Below are 17,650 nucleotides of genomic sequence, written 5' to 3'. Positions count from 1 at the left end.
GCGCGGGCGGGAAAGGCGCCACAGCTCCCCTCCGCCCGGCAGCCGCCTGCCCCACCGGGCTCAGCCTCTCAGGGACGCCACTACCAGGCCCCTGAAGGGCAGCACCAGCGCTAAACTCGCTCCTTTTTCCCCGGGAGTAAAGACAAACCCCAGCCCCACCCATTACCGACAGCCGCACAAGCGCATCAGCCGCCACCTCTTCATGACTGCCCCGCTAAGCACAGAGCTACTGTGGGGTGCACTGCCTTTACTGTGGCCACAGTCCTAGGCAGGTCACTAGAAAAGGGTCATGTACAGGCAGCGTAACAAGTACTAAAAGAGGACATATTTGTAAAACCATTTTTGCTCTTTCATTAATAAATATTGCAGATTTAACTGATGCCTTTAGCATGCCAGCTGTCTGCAAGCTTACCTCCCAGGACAGCACCTCTAAACTCTCTTTTTATGTTGTAAAAACATGGACTGAAATACAACTGCCATGCATTTCAGTCAGTCCCTCTTGTTGTGTCTCTCACTCTCCTCCCAGGCCAAAAGACCAAAGAGCACAAAGGCAGCACTGTTCCTTTGCTTCCACAGCACCAGGAGAGGTGGCCTACTCCTCACAGGGTTCAGATGCACGTCTCCGGAAGGGGAGGAACAATCTCCTTTCACTACAGACAGGCAAAACCCCCTGCATTAGTCACAAAATGACAGATTTTACCTCCCTTTATTATGTATCTGCCAAAACAGGAAGGGAGTACCACAGGTGGTTCCTGTGTAGGTTCTTCCACTATCTCCTATCTAGGCTTTACCACAACTAGTGCTTCAGATTTCACTTTCCAGCTCAGCGCTGGGTGAAGGGACTACTACACTCTGAACCATGCCATCTTACTTCAAAAACTGCCATCAGGAAATGCAGAGATACACAGAACAAGAGCACTAGATACACAAGTATTGTGAGGCTTTATTGCCTGATGTTGTACACAGTCTGTTATCTTTAGAAATCCTGATCTGACCGAGGCATTTTACAACATGAAGTTACACTCGAAGAAACAAAGCAAACTTAAGTATTGCAAGTGGTATGTTTAACACACTCACACATCGCCAAAAAGGCATAGCCTGCTGAAGGAAAAAGCTTAATAAGCAATTATTAAGCTGCTCTCCCACAAATGACGTCAACTACCACCGCCATTTTTTTTTAAATTAAAAAAAAAGGGGGGGGGGGGAAACCCCAAATTTGTGACAAGAAAAAACAAAACTCCTCACCCAGTCAGGCAGCTAGATACATCTTCGAAATACAAGACAACGAAACTAAAAGGGGTGCTAGCTCCCACAGCAACAACTTCTGAAGCATCCCCTCTCCTTCCCATCTCTCTACAGTACCGTACTTCAGTGCCATAAAGAGAAGGTAGTTACAGTAGCCCACAATAATTTCAGGAGTATACAGAGTAAAAATTCAGTATGAGAATGGATACTTCCTTTCTTACAATGTTAAAAAAAAAAAAAAAAAAAAAAGGGTAAGGCTGTTGCTTGCAAGTGCAAGAACAGGATTCATGTAGTTGGTGGTGGTCCTGAACAGCTGCATAGCTATTTCCCAACCTCTCAAAATTTCACAGAGCAGCACTATGGAAAATGAGCATCAAGCCACCACTCTGCTCCCACAAATGATACAGTTCCTTCATCCCTTCCATCCCAATGTCAATTCTTACTTCTTTTACCCAACCACTCCTTCCAACACCTCACATAGCAACTGCTCAGCATCACTTCAGCATTCTGCAGGAGATGGTGCTATAGGAGATACTTGTTGAGATAAGCAGGCAATCTTGTTTTAGTTTCCACTGGTCTAATGTTTCACTGTTGACACAACATTAATTTCAAAAGAATTATAATTTGATATGCTCTTTTCCCCAATGTTCTCAATTTTTAACTGATCTTGATGCAATATAGATAGCATTTCTCTTAGCTAGTTCTTATTTTGTCAAAAATGAGATGATTTAGATACTGAAATTTATGTAACATTTAACTCTGGCTACTCATCAGTGTCTTATCAGAATTCTCTCAAATCAAGGCATTTAACTGAATGTATTTATGAACAAAAAACACAGAACATTTTTGAAGTAACAGACAAAAATAAGTTGTTATTTACAAGTTATATATATATATATAATAAAACTACTACCATGATAGGCCTTTATACACTGTAACTGCTGTCAATTTTTGCATTGTTTAAAAAAATTTCCTTAAACAGAAATTGTTCAGAATTATCAGTTTGTCCATACACGTGTATGTTATGAGAAATACAACAGCTTTTCACATTTTTAAAATTATCAGTGTAATTTATATTTTTTTCCCCCCAATATCAAGTGAAGATTGGTGCAAACTGGAACACAAAGACAAGTAGCTATGAACATTGAAATGCAATCAATTTGGAACGTATTAGTGTTTCAAACTAAAATTCCATGAGAAAAATCCCTAATATTTGGCATGATCCCCTCACCGCCCACCCCCAAAAGGTCAAAGCAAGATAACCTTTTAAAGTAACAGTGATTATTGCGTATTATATCTTTGGAAAACCAGAGTTTTAACCAAAAATATTTTTCATGTAGTTGAAATATAGACATATTTATCTCAGGGAGGAAAAAAAAAGTAGAACACATGATCAGTAATGTTATCAAATCAATCCAGTTAATTTGTCCCATCCTTGCTTTGAGCAATACCCCATACCTCAGATAATCCAGTTGAGTGAATGGGTACTTCAGCAAGCGCAAGAGCAACAATCCAGTTTTACATGACCAACTTTCCATCTGCAGAAGTCCTTCAAGAATCTTGGTCTTAACTTATATTAACCCCTTATTTAAGTGCTGACAGGTAAATTAACATATATTTCAAACTGATATAACAGGGAAAACATTTACCTTTTTTAAACCAGGATATACAAAAGACAATTTGCATAGTTACAATTCAAGCACAAGGTCACTGTAAATAGGTACAAAAGCATTTATAAATTTACTGAATTTGCTGCTGTTTGTGCCAGCCAAATCTTAGATAGGTATGAATGTAAACTTGAAGGGACTGAGGAGAACAGTCAGTGGTTTTGCTTAAAAAATAGGTAGAGAACACTTTTTAATGGTTTTAAAAAATATTTTCTGCAGCAGGAACAAACAGTTCAAACCCCAAAGAAAGCCATCCAAAATGCCCAAAATGCTCCTCCTATACAGCAGAGAAAGTTTGTTCATAGGTTTCAAACCTACATACAAAACGAGGCACTAGTTACGCTATTTTGGAATGTGTCCATAACCCTAATGTTTCAGTTCCCCCCAAGAGTTCCAAAACACTGTTGGCTTCTAACTTCCTAGCAAAACATATCTTCAGAAGGTGGTGCATAAGAAAATCCAACAAATGCATCATCCGCCTCTAGGACACTGGCGTTAACAATGCTGTAATCAGAAGAAACGCAAACTGAGTATGGGACCATTTCTTCTGTAAACACTGCATCAAAATTCCCAATATCATCTGGTCCAACCTAGAAAACAGAAAGATCTATCAGTTGTCATATTAATACTGTGTTTTAAACTTGTGCTTGTCCTTTAGATTTCAAATTTAACTCTTGAGGCTTTCTACTTTATGTTGTTCTTTCCTATTTAAGTACAGGAAATTTAATGAAGCGCACCACAGCATCCCTGAAAACAGCTATTAAAAGCCTGCTTGTTTCTTTTAGGCTGGGTTTCAGGCCAAAGCCTACATACCTTGATGATCTGATAAAGCTAAGAAATATGAAGAAATGTCTCTTTCTTAAATGACTGTCAGGGAGATGCAAAAACTAACATGCACCCCCCAAAAACCCAAACAACAAAACCCCAAACCAACCAAACAAAAAAACCACCACCCACAAAAAACCCCCAAACCAAACTAAAAAACCCCCAAACCACACCAAACTCTTTCTCCCTTTTCCATCAATAATACTTTAAGTGTTAACTTCTAGCAACAGTACTAGTGTTATGATAGATCAGCTTCCCAGTAACACACCTAAGAACTAAAGCATAGTAATATTTAGCCACAGAGAGAAGAGACAAGACAGCTAAGGCTTCTTCACCAGACACAGACTCAATAAAATGGGATGCTCTGATGTGACTTTAGGAAGTACTTCCTCCCCACTGTCCCGCCTCCTCCCTCCTGAGTTTTTGGACAAGCAGTCACAGGTTGACACAGTTTAAACTGATGGGAGGATAACGAAAAGCTGCAACTAAGGCTTAATAACTACAAAAAAAGCAGGAAATCAGTTTTTTGAAAGTCTTCAAATAAAGAGACTATCTGTATTTTCTTCTGTGATCTTCAGACCCCACAAAGATTGACAGTACTTTGACACAAATGAGCAGAGGGAACAGTGATATGTCAAACTGAGTTTTAAGTAAAAAAAGACAGTACCACTGCTCCGAAGTGTGACTGCTCAAAAGGCCAGTCAGCACTGGGAGGTTCCCATTCTTCACCATTCTGAAACAAACATTCTTTGCAAACAGATGAGCCCTCAAAGGCAGAAATTTGGCAGGTATGAACTAAAACAGCACGAGGCACCTACCACATTAGGATTAAATGGTGGCGGAATCTTCTTCTGAAGAAGGTCAGTCCAGCTGAGAGATTCAAAGAATGGGTGCTTTTGAATTTCAAGCTGCAGTAAGGAATAAGTATTTTAGATATTCCAGAGATCTATCCTGTGCATTGTAGTAAATACTACTTCAGACTGCATGCACATAAGGAAGTCAAGTCCTTCACTGGTTTATTTATTCACAGGTTACTTTGCAATAACAGCTGTAGTTGGTAAAAACAGCAATTAAAATTTGTTAGCCTGCCTCTACAAGCTGGTTTCCTCTTAAGATCATATTTTCTGCTTTTAAGCCTTAAAATCAACCATCTTGAAGTCTACCACAGAGCAAGAATGTTTTCTGTTAGTATCTCTGCTCCTGCCTTAAAGTTTTGTTAGTTTTTGTAAAGCAGATCATTGTCTGAGAAGCAGGTACTTCAACAACTCTGCAATATGCTTACTAGTTATGAAAGCAGTAAACAGCTACGCTAAATGCTTCCACCCTTTCATCTTGCTCCACACTATGAGAAAGTACAACATCATAGGCTAAATGCTGTGTTACAAGGTCAACAGACTACCTAACATTAGGGCTGCAAAAAGAAGACTATGAAGATCTCAATTAATGGATGGAAGAAGTCCTTCTAGATCATTCCTCATCACACAGTTCTGAAGACATCTATACTTTCTCACATCACCTTCTTGCAAACAAAGTTTTTGTTGCTACACTGGGAAAACATCTCCCATGATTTTAAGGCTAAAAAAAAAAAAAAAAAGAGCTGCTGTTTGCACAGTACTAGTGTTCCTCTTTATCTGAAGACTGTTTTTCATGTAGTTAGTTAAACTGACCTTACCAGAAAAATAACCTTTTCTTCTGATTATTTCCCAGTTTCACTATGAACAGTGAAACCTACCTTAGTGACTACTACACCAGGAATTGTTTCCTTTGCTGGCAGGTACAGCAGCAACCAAGCTCAAAATGTTTATATCCCATGACAACTCCCAACAACTTTCAGGGATTGAACCACATTGGTGTCTTTAATGAAGAAATAAAAAGGAAGAAAACAGAAACAGACATAACACAGCAACCTCTGTCTCCAACTGTTAAACCTGTGCTGTGCACATAGACTTGGTGATGTCCTTTTAAGTGAAGTAAGGCTTGATGAGTTAAGACATTACATACAAAATCTTCCCTTGCTCCAAGTCTGCTTTGCCGATCCTTCTCCAAAAGTTCTTCCAGAATAGACCAGGCTGTAAGACTGATTCCTGGGCGCAAAACTAGGGGTTTATGAAGAATATTCTCATACATCTCAGCAACATCACGGCAGTAAAAAGGAGGCTAAAAAATAAAAATTGTACATGAATTTGAAGCCACATGCAACATTTTGTTTCATGTGTACTATCAGTAAATGATTCTATAAGAAATACAAACTGCCAGCAGTGAAGAAGTCTACCTCTTCTTATGCACTGCTAACTTCTAATTCAGTCATCACCACTGCCAGCTCTTTACACTTGATAGCTTCCCCACCCGCCTCCTCTTCTCCTAACATGTTCTCACACTTGTAAGTAGCCACAGATGCCATCCAGCTTCAAAGCTCCCATTGAACTTGCCTGAAAAGAACATGAGAGTGGAAAAACAAATCTATCTTCCTATTTAAGGTCCTATAGGAAGAGATAAAACTCAAGAAAACTAACAGAACAGATCGTTACTAATTACATATGACTAGAAGCATAGTAAGTTTTTTTTTGTTATAATGCTGCATCAAGAAGTGAAAAAGCTAGGAGAAAACCTGGGAGACCTAAGTAAGAAGTCTGTTAATTTTATTTATTCTAGTATTTGGCAAAATTTTACTCATAAGTTGTGGTTGGTTTTTTTTTATTGGGTATTATCACTGCTGATTCAGTTTATTCTCACATTCCCTCAAAGTGATGAGCATTTGTCTTCACTGGAGTTGATGTCCAGCAGTTCACTGGAAAGCAAAATTTTAGACATCAAGAAGCAATGCAAAATCCAAAAGAGAGAAACAGGTGCTATGTTATATGTAAGACAAACTGTTCATACATTTAAGTGGAGTATTTAAATATTTTGCAAAAGTTAGCATCTTTAACAACACTCCAGGGTTACTTCACATAAAGGGGGAGAGGGGAGAGAAGCAACCCTTGCCCCCCACATATTAAGTACATACCAGCCCATAAAGCATTTCGTAAAGAACTGCACCAAGGCACCACCAGTCTACTGTGTTGTCATAGGGCTGCTTTTTAATGACTTCTGGTGCAAGATACTAAAATAAAAAAATAAAAAAAAAAAAGGTATTTTAGAGCATTAGGCTAGCAAGAATAAAACCTAGGTTTTAGTTACATCACAGTAAACACCTTCAGGAAAAGTTGCTTCATAGCAATTTTAAGACTGCTAAGTATTTATCTTGTCCTTCAACAAACCTGGCAAATACTTTGTCACTATCTGGTCATTTACCAAGCAGGACAGTTGTTTTACCAACTGTCCTGGTTTTGGCTGGGATAGAGTTAATCTTCTTTCTAGTAACTGGTATAGTGTTATGTTTTTGGATTTAGTGTGAGAAGAATGTTGATAACACACTAAATTTTTCAGTTGTTGCTAAGTAGTGTTTATACTAGGTCAAGGATTTTTCAGCTTCTCATGCCCAGACAGCAAGAAGGCTGGAGGGGCACAAGAAGTTGGGAGGGGGCACAGCCAGGGCAGCTGACCCAAACTGGCCAAATAGGTATTCCATACCATGTGATGTCATGCCCAGTATATAAACTGGGAGGAGTTGGCCTGGGGAGTGGGGGGCAGATTGCTGCTCAGGAACTAACTGGGCATCAGTCAGTGAGTGGTGAGCAACTGCATTGTGCATCACTTGTTTTGTATATTCCAATCCTTTTATTATTGTTTTAATTTTATTATTGTTATTATCATAATTGTTAGTTTCTTCCTTTCTGTTCTATTAAACTGTTCTTATCTGAACCCATGAGTTTTACTTTTTTTCCTTCCGATTCTCTCCCCCATCCCACTGGGTAGGGGGGAGTGACTGAGCAGCTGCATGGTGCTTAGTTACTGGCTGGGGTTAAACCATGACACTAACTGAAACAATACTTTCCACACACTATTGTTTTGCCAAACTACTTTGCCACCTCTATTGTGAAACTTGTTTTACATTTCAGATAGGCTGCTGCACTGTTGCAGAGGCTACATCTCTCAGCAAGCTGGCTACTAGCCATGCCTGTTCTGCCATCCTAAGCCTGTATGCTCCCCATCCAGTACATAAAAATGAAAGAAGATACTAGTTCTGCCTCATCTATCATTATTGAGAAACTGTATGACCTATATTAAATTTCACTGTAAATCTCGATGAGGCCATGAGTTGCAAGTTGCTAAATTAGAGATTCTGGGCAAATAAGTATCACCTGACTGATTTGTGATAAACATCTGATACCATCAAACACTGAATGACAATGTTAACTGGCTTCCATCTGCCTTGCAAGAAATCTACCCAGCATCACAGAGCTTACTAACACTACAGCACAAGGACAGCCACTTCGTAATATGAGACTATTCTTTGTGAATATGTAATATAAAATTACTATTGCTGGATCATCATAATCTCAGTCCTCATCTACAGCACACACAGCTTCTAACCGCTCAGAACAAGAAGATGCTCACTTCTATCATTCTAGCATCCAAATTCTAAAATTTAATTTACAAATAGATGATAGCATTGTCAGACAAGGCACAGACTGAAACTCACAGTTTAATTAAATCAGTATTTCTCAAACTTTCTCTATGTGCGAGTGCCCTGTAACTCATTTGTCTATAGATGACCCTGCAAAAACATGAAAAGCAGCTGAATTATTTGAACTCAACTACTTCACGCTTTTTCTAATCTTTCACAACCTGCTTTGAGGTTTTTAGGTGTTGGAACTCACCAAATCATTCAACTCAGTGTTTAGAAACACTGGGAAGATCATTACAATTTTAGCAGGATTATGAGACTGGAATCTAAATCTTGGATTAGAAGGGCTAATACACAAGTGCAATGTTTAGTCTTGATATTTTTAAGAACTCATATGAAGCAACAGCATTAGCAGCCTCTTATGTTGCAATTCATGCAAGTGCAAGGTTAAGTGTGAAGACTAAGCCTCTGAACATGAGGAAAAACCCCCACAGATTTTCTCAAACAGATTTAGAATTATCAGTGTTCTATATAGTGTCCTTAGAACTTTCCAAAATATTCAACAAATATTGTTTCAGCTCACATTTACTACTCAGCTTTATGGATTCCTACTCTGATCATAACTAGGATAAGTTGTCACATGTTGCCACCTGCCTTTTTTTTTTTTTTTATAGGTCAAATGTTTCGGCTAAATACTACTCCTCACTCATCCTTCACTGCCTTCAGAGGCCTTTTCTGTAATTTAAAGTATGTTTATCAAATTATCAAAGCCACTAATCCTGGCATTTCAGTGAATCCCTCATAAGTGTTCCAAGACTTCCAGATTCTAAGTTTACTGAAAAAACTACACTGGAAAAAACCCAACAGAATTCAATAAACTTGGTCAGCAAGTTCAAAGTTTCATGCATATGCAAAATTTGCTCAAGACTCACAGATATTAAGTCCCTATAACTTACTAAAAATCAGTGGGAGGATACAGTAAGTAGATTCATATTGGCAAATCTGTTGCAGCTGTTAGACAAGCTAACTGTCCTGTGTCTAGGAGACATGGGAGGAAACAATGTTTGAAAAGGGCTGGAAAACGGAAGGAAGGAAGAGATGAGTTATGGGGATGTGGGTAGTAAGTAGGAGACACTGCGTATAGTAAAAAGGACAAAACAGATCTGCAGGAAGCTTGTCTTTGGTTTGGTTTCATTGAAGAGCTTGTTAAAAGAATGAAAATCTCCTAAAATACAAAGCAGAGTATTTGATCATCCAGTTACACAAATATTAGTAATAGTCAAGAGTCATTAATTACTAGCCAAAAAACCCCATGAAAATTGTCAACATACTTCTGGTGTCCCACAAAAAGTTGCAGTGGTATCAGAACTTGCAATCCCTTCTTTACAAAGTCCAAAGTCTGTCAACACAACATGACCCTGTTTGAGAAAGAGTGGTATTTTAAAAACAGAACACGCTCAACATGTGGATACACGAGTGTCAATTTTGTGAGACAACACAGAAAACCTAAAATAGTGTTGCATACTTACTAGTGAATCTAGGAGAATGTTTTCTGGTTTTAAATCCCTATTAAAAAAAAAAAATTGTATTAATTCAAAACAGCAGTCACTAACACAAGACCTTCAGAGGCAAGGACTTTTATTCTTCACCTGAAAGCACCAAGTTTTGGTGAAATTGTTATGTTCAAGTTTCCCATAAGATGATTTCATGTAGTAGTTTTTATTCAGTATTTTGTCCTATTTCGAACTTCTGTGGGACAAGGATACATTTCAGAAACCTACCTGTACACTATATTTATGGAGTGTAAGTAGCCCAGTGCACTGGCTATTTCAGCAGCATAAAATCTGGCTCTGTGCTCAGGAAAGGAACGTTCTCTTTGTAAGTGAAAGAACAGCTGTAAATATGCAAATAGTAAATAAGAACATTATACACAAAAAAAACAGGTTAATAATGTGCAATTTTAATGGTAAAAAGTAATTTTTTTTTAGCTGTCCACTTTTTTTTTTAAAAACAAAATTAAATAAAATTGGTTTTGCTGCACGACTTTCTCATTCCTTTACTATCTTCCTTTCTTCTCTTTTGTAGCTCAGAAATGGATAGGTAACTCAAACACATAAGGATATTCCCCTAAAACCAAGACTAGCAAAAAGGAAGTAGAGCAAACCACTAAGCTGTGAATAGAAGTTGGCAAGATTAAATCATGCAAGATAGCCTCCTAACAAAATATAACCTGGTGTCAAATAAGTAATTTTGCATTTCTGTATATACAAAACTTTGAACACAAGCATATAAGTATTTATAGAATTGTATTCTGAAATCACCCAGATGTAGATCACTTTGGGAGATGTATATTCCAAGCTGATCCACAAATTCTCTCAACTACAGAGAGCTGTCTGGCTTCAAATAGTTTGAGCAGATATGGAAGTCTAGCCAAAGATTAAATCATAAACATACAGATTAAATTATACTACCCATTCAACTTCTAAAGATTTTAAGAAAACAGAATTTTTCTGTTTTCTGCCTACAAAGTTTGGGAAAAAATAAAAAGCCATCAGAGCTTTCCAAGCATGTCATTCAAGTTTGAAAGCTGTTTTGAACTGTATTTTAGTTTGCCTGGAAGAATGCCAAACTAAGCTGTGGCCAGGAATTCAGAGTAGAGCAAATCAGGAGTTTGCTAATACAGTCTAAATAAGATGACGGTACATTAGACAAGACAAAGGCCCATCTTGTCCCAACTCTGACACAAAGGGGTCAGAACACCACCTCTAGGAGCATCATAAATACTGATAGTAGGCCACATGAATGTGAACTAATGTATGCCCCAGTTCGTATTTCATCCTGGTTTATTCAGCGTACTTTACACTTGTCTGTGTATATCCAGCTGCAGCGACATAATAATAGGAAACCTTGAGATACCTTGAAACAAACTACTTAAATTCTACCCCTTCTCCTGTACTCTTTCAGCTACCAGAGTTTTATCATCTGCAACAGTATCCCGTCTCATCCTTCTTTCCTGCTCTGCTTTAGGCACCTCTTGGACCTTCTGAAATGTGTACGTTTTACACCAATAGATTACCAAATTGAAAACACAGCAAGTGACAAAACATACAGCTCTTTTTTAAAAGATGTATGTTGGATAGCTCCGTTCACACAATTTTTCACTACACTGTTTTCTTCAATCACAACTAATTTCCTAGAAAGGTCCAGGTATTATTAGTCTAGAAGACGCCTGGTTTTCCACAAAACCTTTTGAAGGAACGGAAGCAACATTTTATACCCTTTCCATGTGTATTGGCTATTCAACCAGCTTACACATGAGTTTCTTGAGGACTCCTGGAAGTAATGGGTACTTTGAAAAGCAACAGGTCCCTAGCTGAATAAAAACTGCTCCAGAACATCTTATTTAAACATATACAGACTTTATCCATTTCTTTCACAAGTTTTCCCCCAAGTTACTTAATGGCTCTTCAGATTTAATAGCATTGCTTCAAGGAAAAGAATCCTGAGGATAAGGCTATTTGGCAATAAGTAATTAGACCATGCAAAGCTACAGAATAATCCCAAGGTTCCCAATAATATCAATGTAGTAAATTCAGTTGCCAGTTTCCTTCCTTCCACTTTCCAAATACTAGCATCTCAGGCAATGCAGATGCAAGAGGAAAAGACAGTTTTACATGGTGAAAAATGTCAACATAAGATTAATTCATAATAAAGCTAAATTTATGTACCTGTAAAATACAGTATTTTTATCTGACAACCACGAATAAATTTGGGATTAAAGTTATCAGTAAGAAGAGGAACAGGGTCCATATAGCTATAGAAGTCTGTACCAACAGCAGATAATAACAGGATTTTCAAAATTGGGAGAATGCTGATCAGAGCCCAGTGTAAAGGATCATTTCATTTCTCCCACCTAGAATTAGCAGAATAGAGAGACTCAAATCCAAACACAACCACCACATACCTCTCCTCCATTAACAAAATCCAGGACAAAGTAAAGCTTTTCCGTTGTTTGGAATGAATAATGTAATCCAACCAAAAATGGATGTTTCACATTTTTCAAAAGCACATTACGTTCAGCCATAATATGTTTTTGCTATAAGAAAGTAAAAGATCAATAAGTAAACAGGAATGATTTTGTAATTAAGGGAAAAAGGAAGTGAGGTGGGTGGAGAAAGACTATTTCTCTTCACCTCTTTCCTATTAAGAACAATTTTTTTCTGCAGCACTTTGACAGCATAGTATTTCCCATCCAGTTTTCGTTTTGCAAGAAGAACCTGTGAAATTCAAAACAAATGAAGAAATATGATTGTTGCAGTTCACATTCTATTAGTAATAATTTCATAATTTCAGCATAACTGGAAAGTATTCATGCTATTTTTTTACAATAGATTCTTTGCTTCTAATATAGTCAAATCAGCAACATAATCACCAACAGAGTGACCATACAGTTCAGTAAAAATCTGCCATGATAGTGTTATCATGAAAGATGGAGTATAACATTTATTTCCCAGGACCTGCTGAATCTCTATCAAGATCAATTTCAGCTGTTTTTGTAAGTTTTAAAGATAATTTAATGAAAAACAACAACTTGAAAAATAACCCAAAACCAAAGATTTCAAAACGGATTGTCTGTTGCATCTTCATAGAATATCAAAATTTAAGTCACTTTTCAATGGGCTGTTCCTCACACTGCTCCATAGCATTACAGGTTTGGCAAAACAGTCCATGCCAACAAAGGGAAATGCACGATTTGTACATCAGCTGCTGCATAAGCACAGGGGTACCTCCCTCCCTCTCGGGGGGAAACAGAGGATCCCTATTGCTCTTAACAAGAAAGGGAAACACTCCCTTTTGTTACTCCCAACAAGTAACAGGCCGAGGCAACCAACAACTGCCACACCAGGGAAAAAAAGGCAGGGCTATAAAGAAGCAGCAACACAGATCCAACATGACACTTTATATGCCACTCTAGGCTGATACCACTTTCAAAACCTCTGGCCAAGTCTCTAGACAACAGTCACTATGCACAAGACACCCGCTAGCATCCTTGCACCAGGATAAGACACAGCATTAAGAAAGCTCACCTTGCCAAAGCTGCCTTTCCCAATAACTTTCAGGAAATCAAAGTCTGTTGGTTTAGCACTGAAAGATATTTAGGAAGGAGACAGGTCATCTGGGTAGAAATTACAAGCTTTATAGCGGTACAGCAGTCTAGTGTAGCACTTGAGTTGTAATGCGAGAAGAACGGTTTGTTAGCACCCTCCTTTATTCTTCATTCCACCCAACACCTAGACTTCTGCAGACCTTCCCTCGGAGACAACGACTCCCCTTCATTTTGCAATTCCATTTTCCTCCAGGGAAAGTGTTCAAGTTGCATCCTTTGAGTTTCTTTTATTTTATAAGTTTAAGGTTAAGATGTAAAGGAGGAGCAAGACTGTTCTTTTATTCTCCATAGTCTAGTTTCTTGTAATTTTTAAGTCTCTATTTCCATGACTTTTCCTGGAGCTTATTTCCCACTTCCAGAGGGCCAAATGGATTCTCAAGCTTACATGACAGAAGGAAGGAAGGGACAAGTTTGTTATCTATTCTCTCTTTCCTTATCCCATCCTTCCCTCCATCCATTCCTCCCTCATTTTAAATTACAGTGAGAGGAAGGAGGCCCTAACACTTTCCTCTTCTGTGTGTGTATGTATGAATTCACTCTCAGTTTTTCCACTTCCGACATCACCACTCCTTTCAGTTTGTCCCAGGATTCCCTTACTTTTTCCTAAATACAATTCAGAGGTATTTTTGTCAGCAAAACAATTATCCATGTTTTCAAATTCCAAAACAACAGTTACATCGCCATACACCTCTCCATTTATTGCCCATGAAGGGAAGTACTCTTAAATTTCATTTCTTACTGTAATCTATTAAGCATTTTCTCCTGTTAGCCCAGAACAAATCTGTGAGGAAAGCAAAACCAAAATAGCTGTCATCTCCTAGATGAGAAAAGCACAGATTCACACAGAACTGAGAACAGAAACTCTACAGAAGACACCAAACAGAAGCAAGTTATGACTGCAATAACTAGGTTTGTAGTATCAACAAGGCAAGCTGCTCCTTTGCCATGCATTAAAACCAAACTTGTTTTCAGAAACTGTTCACTGTTCACATTCTTCAGAGTCATGGCACCACTCCCAAGACAGAGAGGTCATCTTTGCTATAGCATCCTTAAGTAAAAAGATAGCAGACTAACAAAATCTGAAGGTGAAAAGGAAAAAAGCTTTAAAAGTGCTTGTTTATTTAGCACAGAATTCAGTGTTTTGCTTCCTCCCAAGCAGTGCAAATCAACAAATAAAGGCATATATCCAAAGAACTTTTCATATTATTAACAATTACACTCAGTCTAACTTTTCAGGTTTTAAAATTAATTTTAATAAAATCCCATTAAAATAAAAAATTTACATTAAATTGAATTACTTTCTAATTCAATTTAATTGAAACCTACTGAGGATTTCCAGATGGTCCCAAGTTGATATTCTGTGAGGTAGAGTTCAACTGTTGGGAGAGACAAAGAGGTTTATTTTTAGTACTTTTTAAAATTCTCTTTTATATTTCAACCAATATTAATTTCAAAATACTCTACTAATTTGCTCAATCCATACCTTTACACTTGTTACATTAGATTTTTAAAGAGATCTAACATCCAGATTGGGAACTTTTGATGTTGAAATACATGGCCATCATCACCCTGTCACTAATTATGTCTACGTGTATCACATTCAAGGATGAAGGTAATAAAATAATTGTGTCCAGACACAGAGGACAACATTAGGAATAAAAATTTAAAAGCATTTCAACAAACAACTAGTTCCTTATCCAGAACTTAATCCTTTCTGTATTTGCTCTCGGAATATATTTTCTACCTTTTATTCTAAATTTTCCAAGATCTTACCAATAAAATAATTTTTAACCCACACTGTTCATGCAAGAGTAATTAATGAAAGACATGGTGCTTTAAAAAAAAAAAAAAAGTGAAAATTCTCCCCACTCCAAGAAAAACATTACCAACCTTTTCTATCCTGACATTAAAGGTTAACTAACCCAATTCCAGGGATGGCATGAATCTTGCAGTATACACCCAGACAGAACTTGTCAATTACAGGGAGAGGAGGAAGCCACTGTCATCTAGGTAATTTTCTCCATTTTGTTTTTGATTTAAAAAGCAGTATATGTACCCTTATTGTGGTTTTGGACTTTATCAGAGAAGAATAAACTGTATTCAAATACAAGTTACCTGGGGACAGGCTAGCAGGCATCACAAAACCAGTACTCCTACAGAAGCAGAGAACACCCTGACAGCAGCACTGGATGCTACTATTCACTAATAAAAGCCAATCACACAATAGTACTGGACAGTTTTTAAAAAGCTACTATACAAAATATTATTTTTTTTAAGGCTTGGTTTTGTTCCTTATTGTTCAGCTTCATAGTTTACAGTAACTATGAGAAGGCGAATTTTCTATTAAAAAGTATGGTCCAGGCCACTATGCTTTAGCTCTCTTCCTATTTTGGAATTTGTTGTGGCATGACACATCATTAATTTTCCACAGAAGGTTTAGATCATTCCACATTACTTAAAATACCTTTCAAAGGAGGAGGAAACTGGTATTTTAAATTAGAATTTTGCTGTATGCTCACAGTGCTGTCAAGCACTTAAAAAAAAAATAAAAGAAGAAAAAAAAGCAGCAAAACCTGGCATCTCTGTAAGAGAAATTTTCAGGAAACACAAATCTGCTGTGGATCACACACAAACCAAAACAACGACTCTTACATCTTTAACAGGGGTTGACTAAGAGGAGAAATACTAGGATCACATCTGTATGCCAGAAAGTAAGCCACAGCTTAAATACGGCACTTCTGCCTTCGTAGAAATACTCCTTTTTTCAAACAGCACTTTTTCTGGAGGCTGTAAACTAATTTTCAGAGAATCCATCTAGCCATGTAGCAGCTTTTGTGACGAAAGAGGCTTGAGACCTCACACAGTGTTATATGTGAAATGAAATCAAATCCATCCTTGCTCCTGAGTGACTTTTAGAAAGACTGCATTTTTGTCCCGAGAGAATCATATTTCTTCCTCTCTTTAAAAAAAAACAACACACAAGCAAACAAAAAGACAATTAAACATTCAATCTCCCCTGCTCCTTGCCAGATGTTCTTAGCAAGAATCTTTGAAAAGATCGCAAAAACTGTGACAGCTAAACTATAACTAAAGCTGTGTTTCCTTAAGCCATATAGCAAGTGGGAAAGAAGAAAGACAAAGCTAGCAATCACTTTTACCCCTCTCTGCAGTTCACATCTGACGAAAATACCTTACAGCCCACAGTGGAACAGATTTGATTAAAAGAGCAGGGAGGGGATTTATTGCAAAACCAACCAGTAATTTTCAGTAAATAATACACCTAAGATTGCCCTCAAGTAACTAAAATTTAGAAGACTGTTCTACTCCTGTTTTATTACCTTCCGACTGCTCCTTTCATCTTCATCTTCAGATGGATCTGACTGGTGTTTTGGGTTATCCATTTGAAGAAATGCTCTGACATCTGGGCTAGAAACAACACGGTTGACTTCATTAGCACACTGATAATTTGCATGTTTTCAGCCACAACCATAGGAAGCATAGGATTAAACAGCAGTGTACAGAGGAGTTACTCATCACAAAGTTTTATATTTAAGGTCTGGTAATTAAGGACTGTGTACAAGAAATGCTTTTATAGCAACATAATTCAACTGCTGAATGTGTTACAGTACGTAAGATTTTCCGCTTGCAAAAATCTGACATGTTAAAGTATATGTATGTGAAGATTTCACAAGGAAATGCTTTGCAGGACTGCATTAAAAGGTAATTATTAGATGAAAGCATGAGTTCTCACTGGCTAGCAACCACCAGGAAACCAACTTTCTTTCAAAAAACTGAAGACTTTAAAACCATTTTTAGTTTTGCAAAATCAATTCAATAGTCCAACACAACACAGAATGAAATACATGGTCTGTATCCCAAAGAGAGATGCATGTCCCAAGAGGTCCATGGTAGTAACGTTCCTGACCCCATTCGCTTTAAAGCAGAAGATGGTGATTTTGCATTCAGAATGCATTCTGGCTGGGCGCTGACAACACAACATTACGAAATCCTTTCAGTCAGCTCCAGGACACAAATGCTATCCTTCAGGAACCGTCAAGAGAGACCACAGGCTTCCCACAGTACCTAAGGAGATGCATTTTAACTTCGGCACTGGTTCCTAGCTTTTGTCTTGCTGGAGGCTGGGGGAAGAGGACTGGGAGAAAGGAGGGAAAGTAAGAGAATTCCAAGAACCCACTCCCAGGAAGCAAGGCTTACATTCTTTTGAACTTACTGTTGGGT

General features: G+C 37.8%; 1 protein-coding gene across 8 annotated transcripts in view; it reads right to left on the bottom strand.

The window, feature by feature from the left end:
• Positions 1–2,097: 2,097 nt before the first annotated feature.
• Positions 2,098–17,650, bottom strand: part of SGK3 (serum/glucocorticoid regulated kinase family member 3) — a 61,428-nt gene continuing 45,875 nt past the window's right edge. For all 8 annotated transcript variants that reach the window (XM_052788142.1, XM_052788139.1, XM_052788143.1 and 5 more), the window contains 12 exons: positions 16,750–16,837; positions 14,738–14,787; positions 13,332–13,389; positions 12,438–12,521; positions 12,209–12,340; positions 10,026–10,138; positions 9,774–9,810; positions 9,576–9,662; positions 6,742–6,837; positions 5,739–5,894; positions 4,556–4,645; positions 2,098–3,502 (listed from right to left, as the gene is read on the bottom strand). In XM_052788142.1, the coding sequence (XP_052644102.1) occupies positions 3,332–3,502; positions 4,556–4,645; positions 5,739–5,894; positions 6,742–6,837; positions 9,576–9,662; positions 9,774–9,810; positions 10,026–10,138; positions 12,209–12,340; positions 12,438–12,521; positions 13,332–13,389; positions 14,738–14,787; positions 16,750–16,837 (1,162 nt within the window). In that variant the 3' untranslated portion in view covers positions 2,098–3,331. The remainder of the gene's footprint in view (positions 3,503–4,555; positions 4,646–5,738; positions 5,895–6,741; positions 6,838–9,575; positions 9,663–9,773; positions 9,811–10,025; positions 10,139–12,208; positions 12,341–12,437; positions 12,522–13,331; positions 13,390–14,737; positions 14,788–16,749; positions 16,838–17,650) is intronic.

The sequence above is a fragment of the Harpia harpyja genome, chromosome 5 (assembly GCF_026419915.1).
Source record: "Harpia harpyja isolate bHarHar1 chromosome 5, bHarHar1 primary haplotype, whole genome shotgun sequence".
In the NCBI taxonomy this organism is placed as follows: domain Eukaryota; kingdom Metazoa; phylum Chordata; class Aves; order Accipitriformes; family Accipitridae; genus Harpia; species Harpia harpyja.
This window is presented reverse-complemented; position numbering and strand designations above follow the sequence as displayed.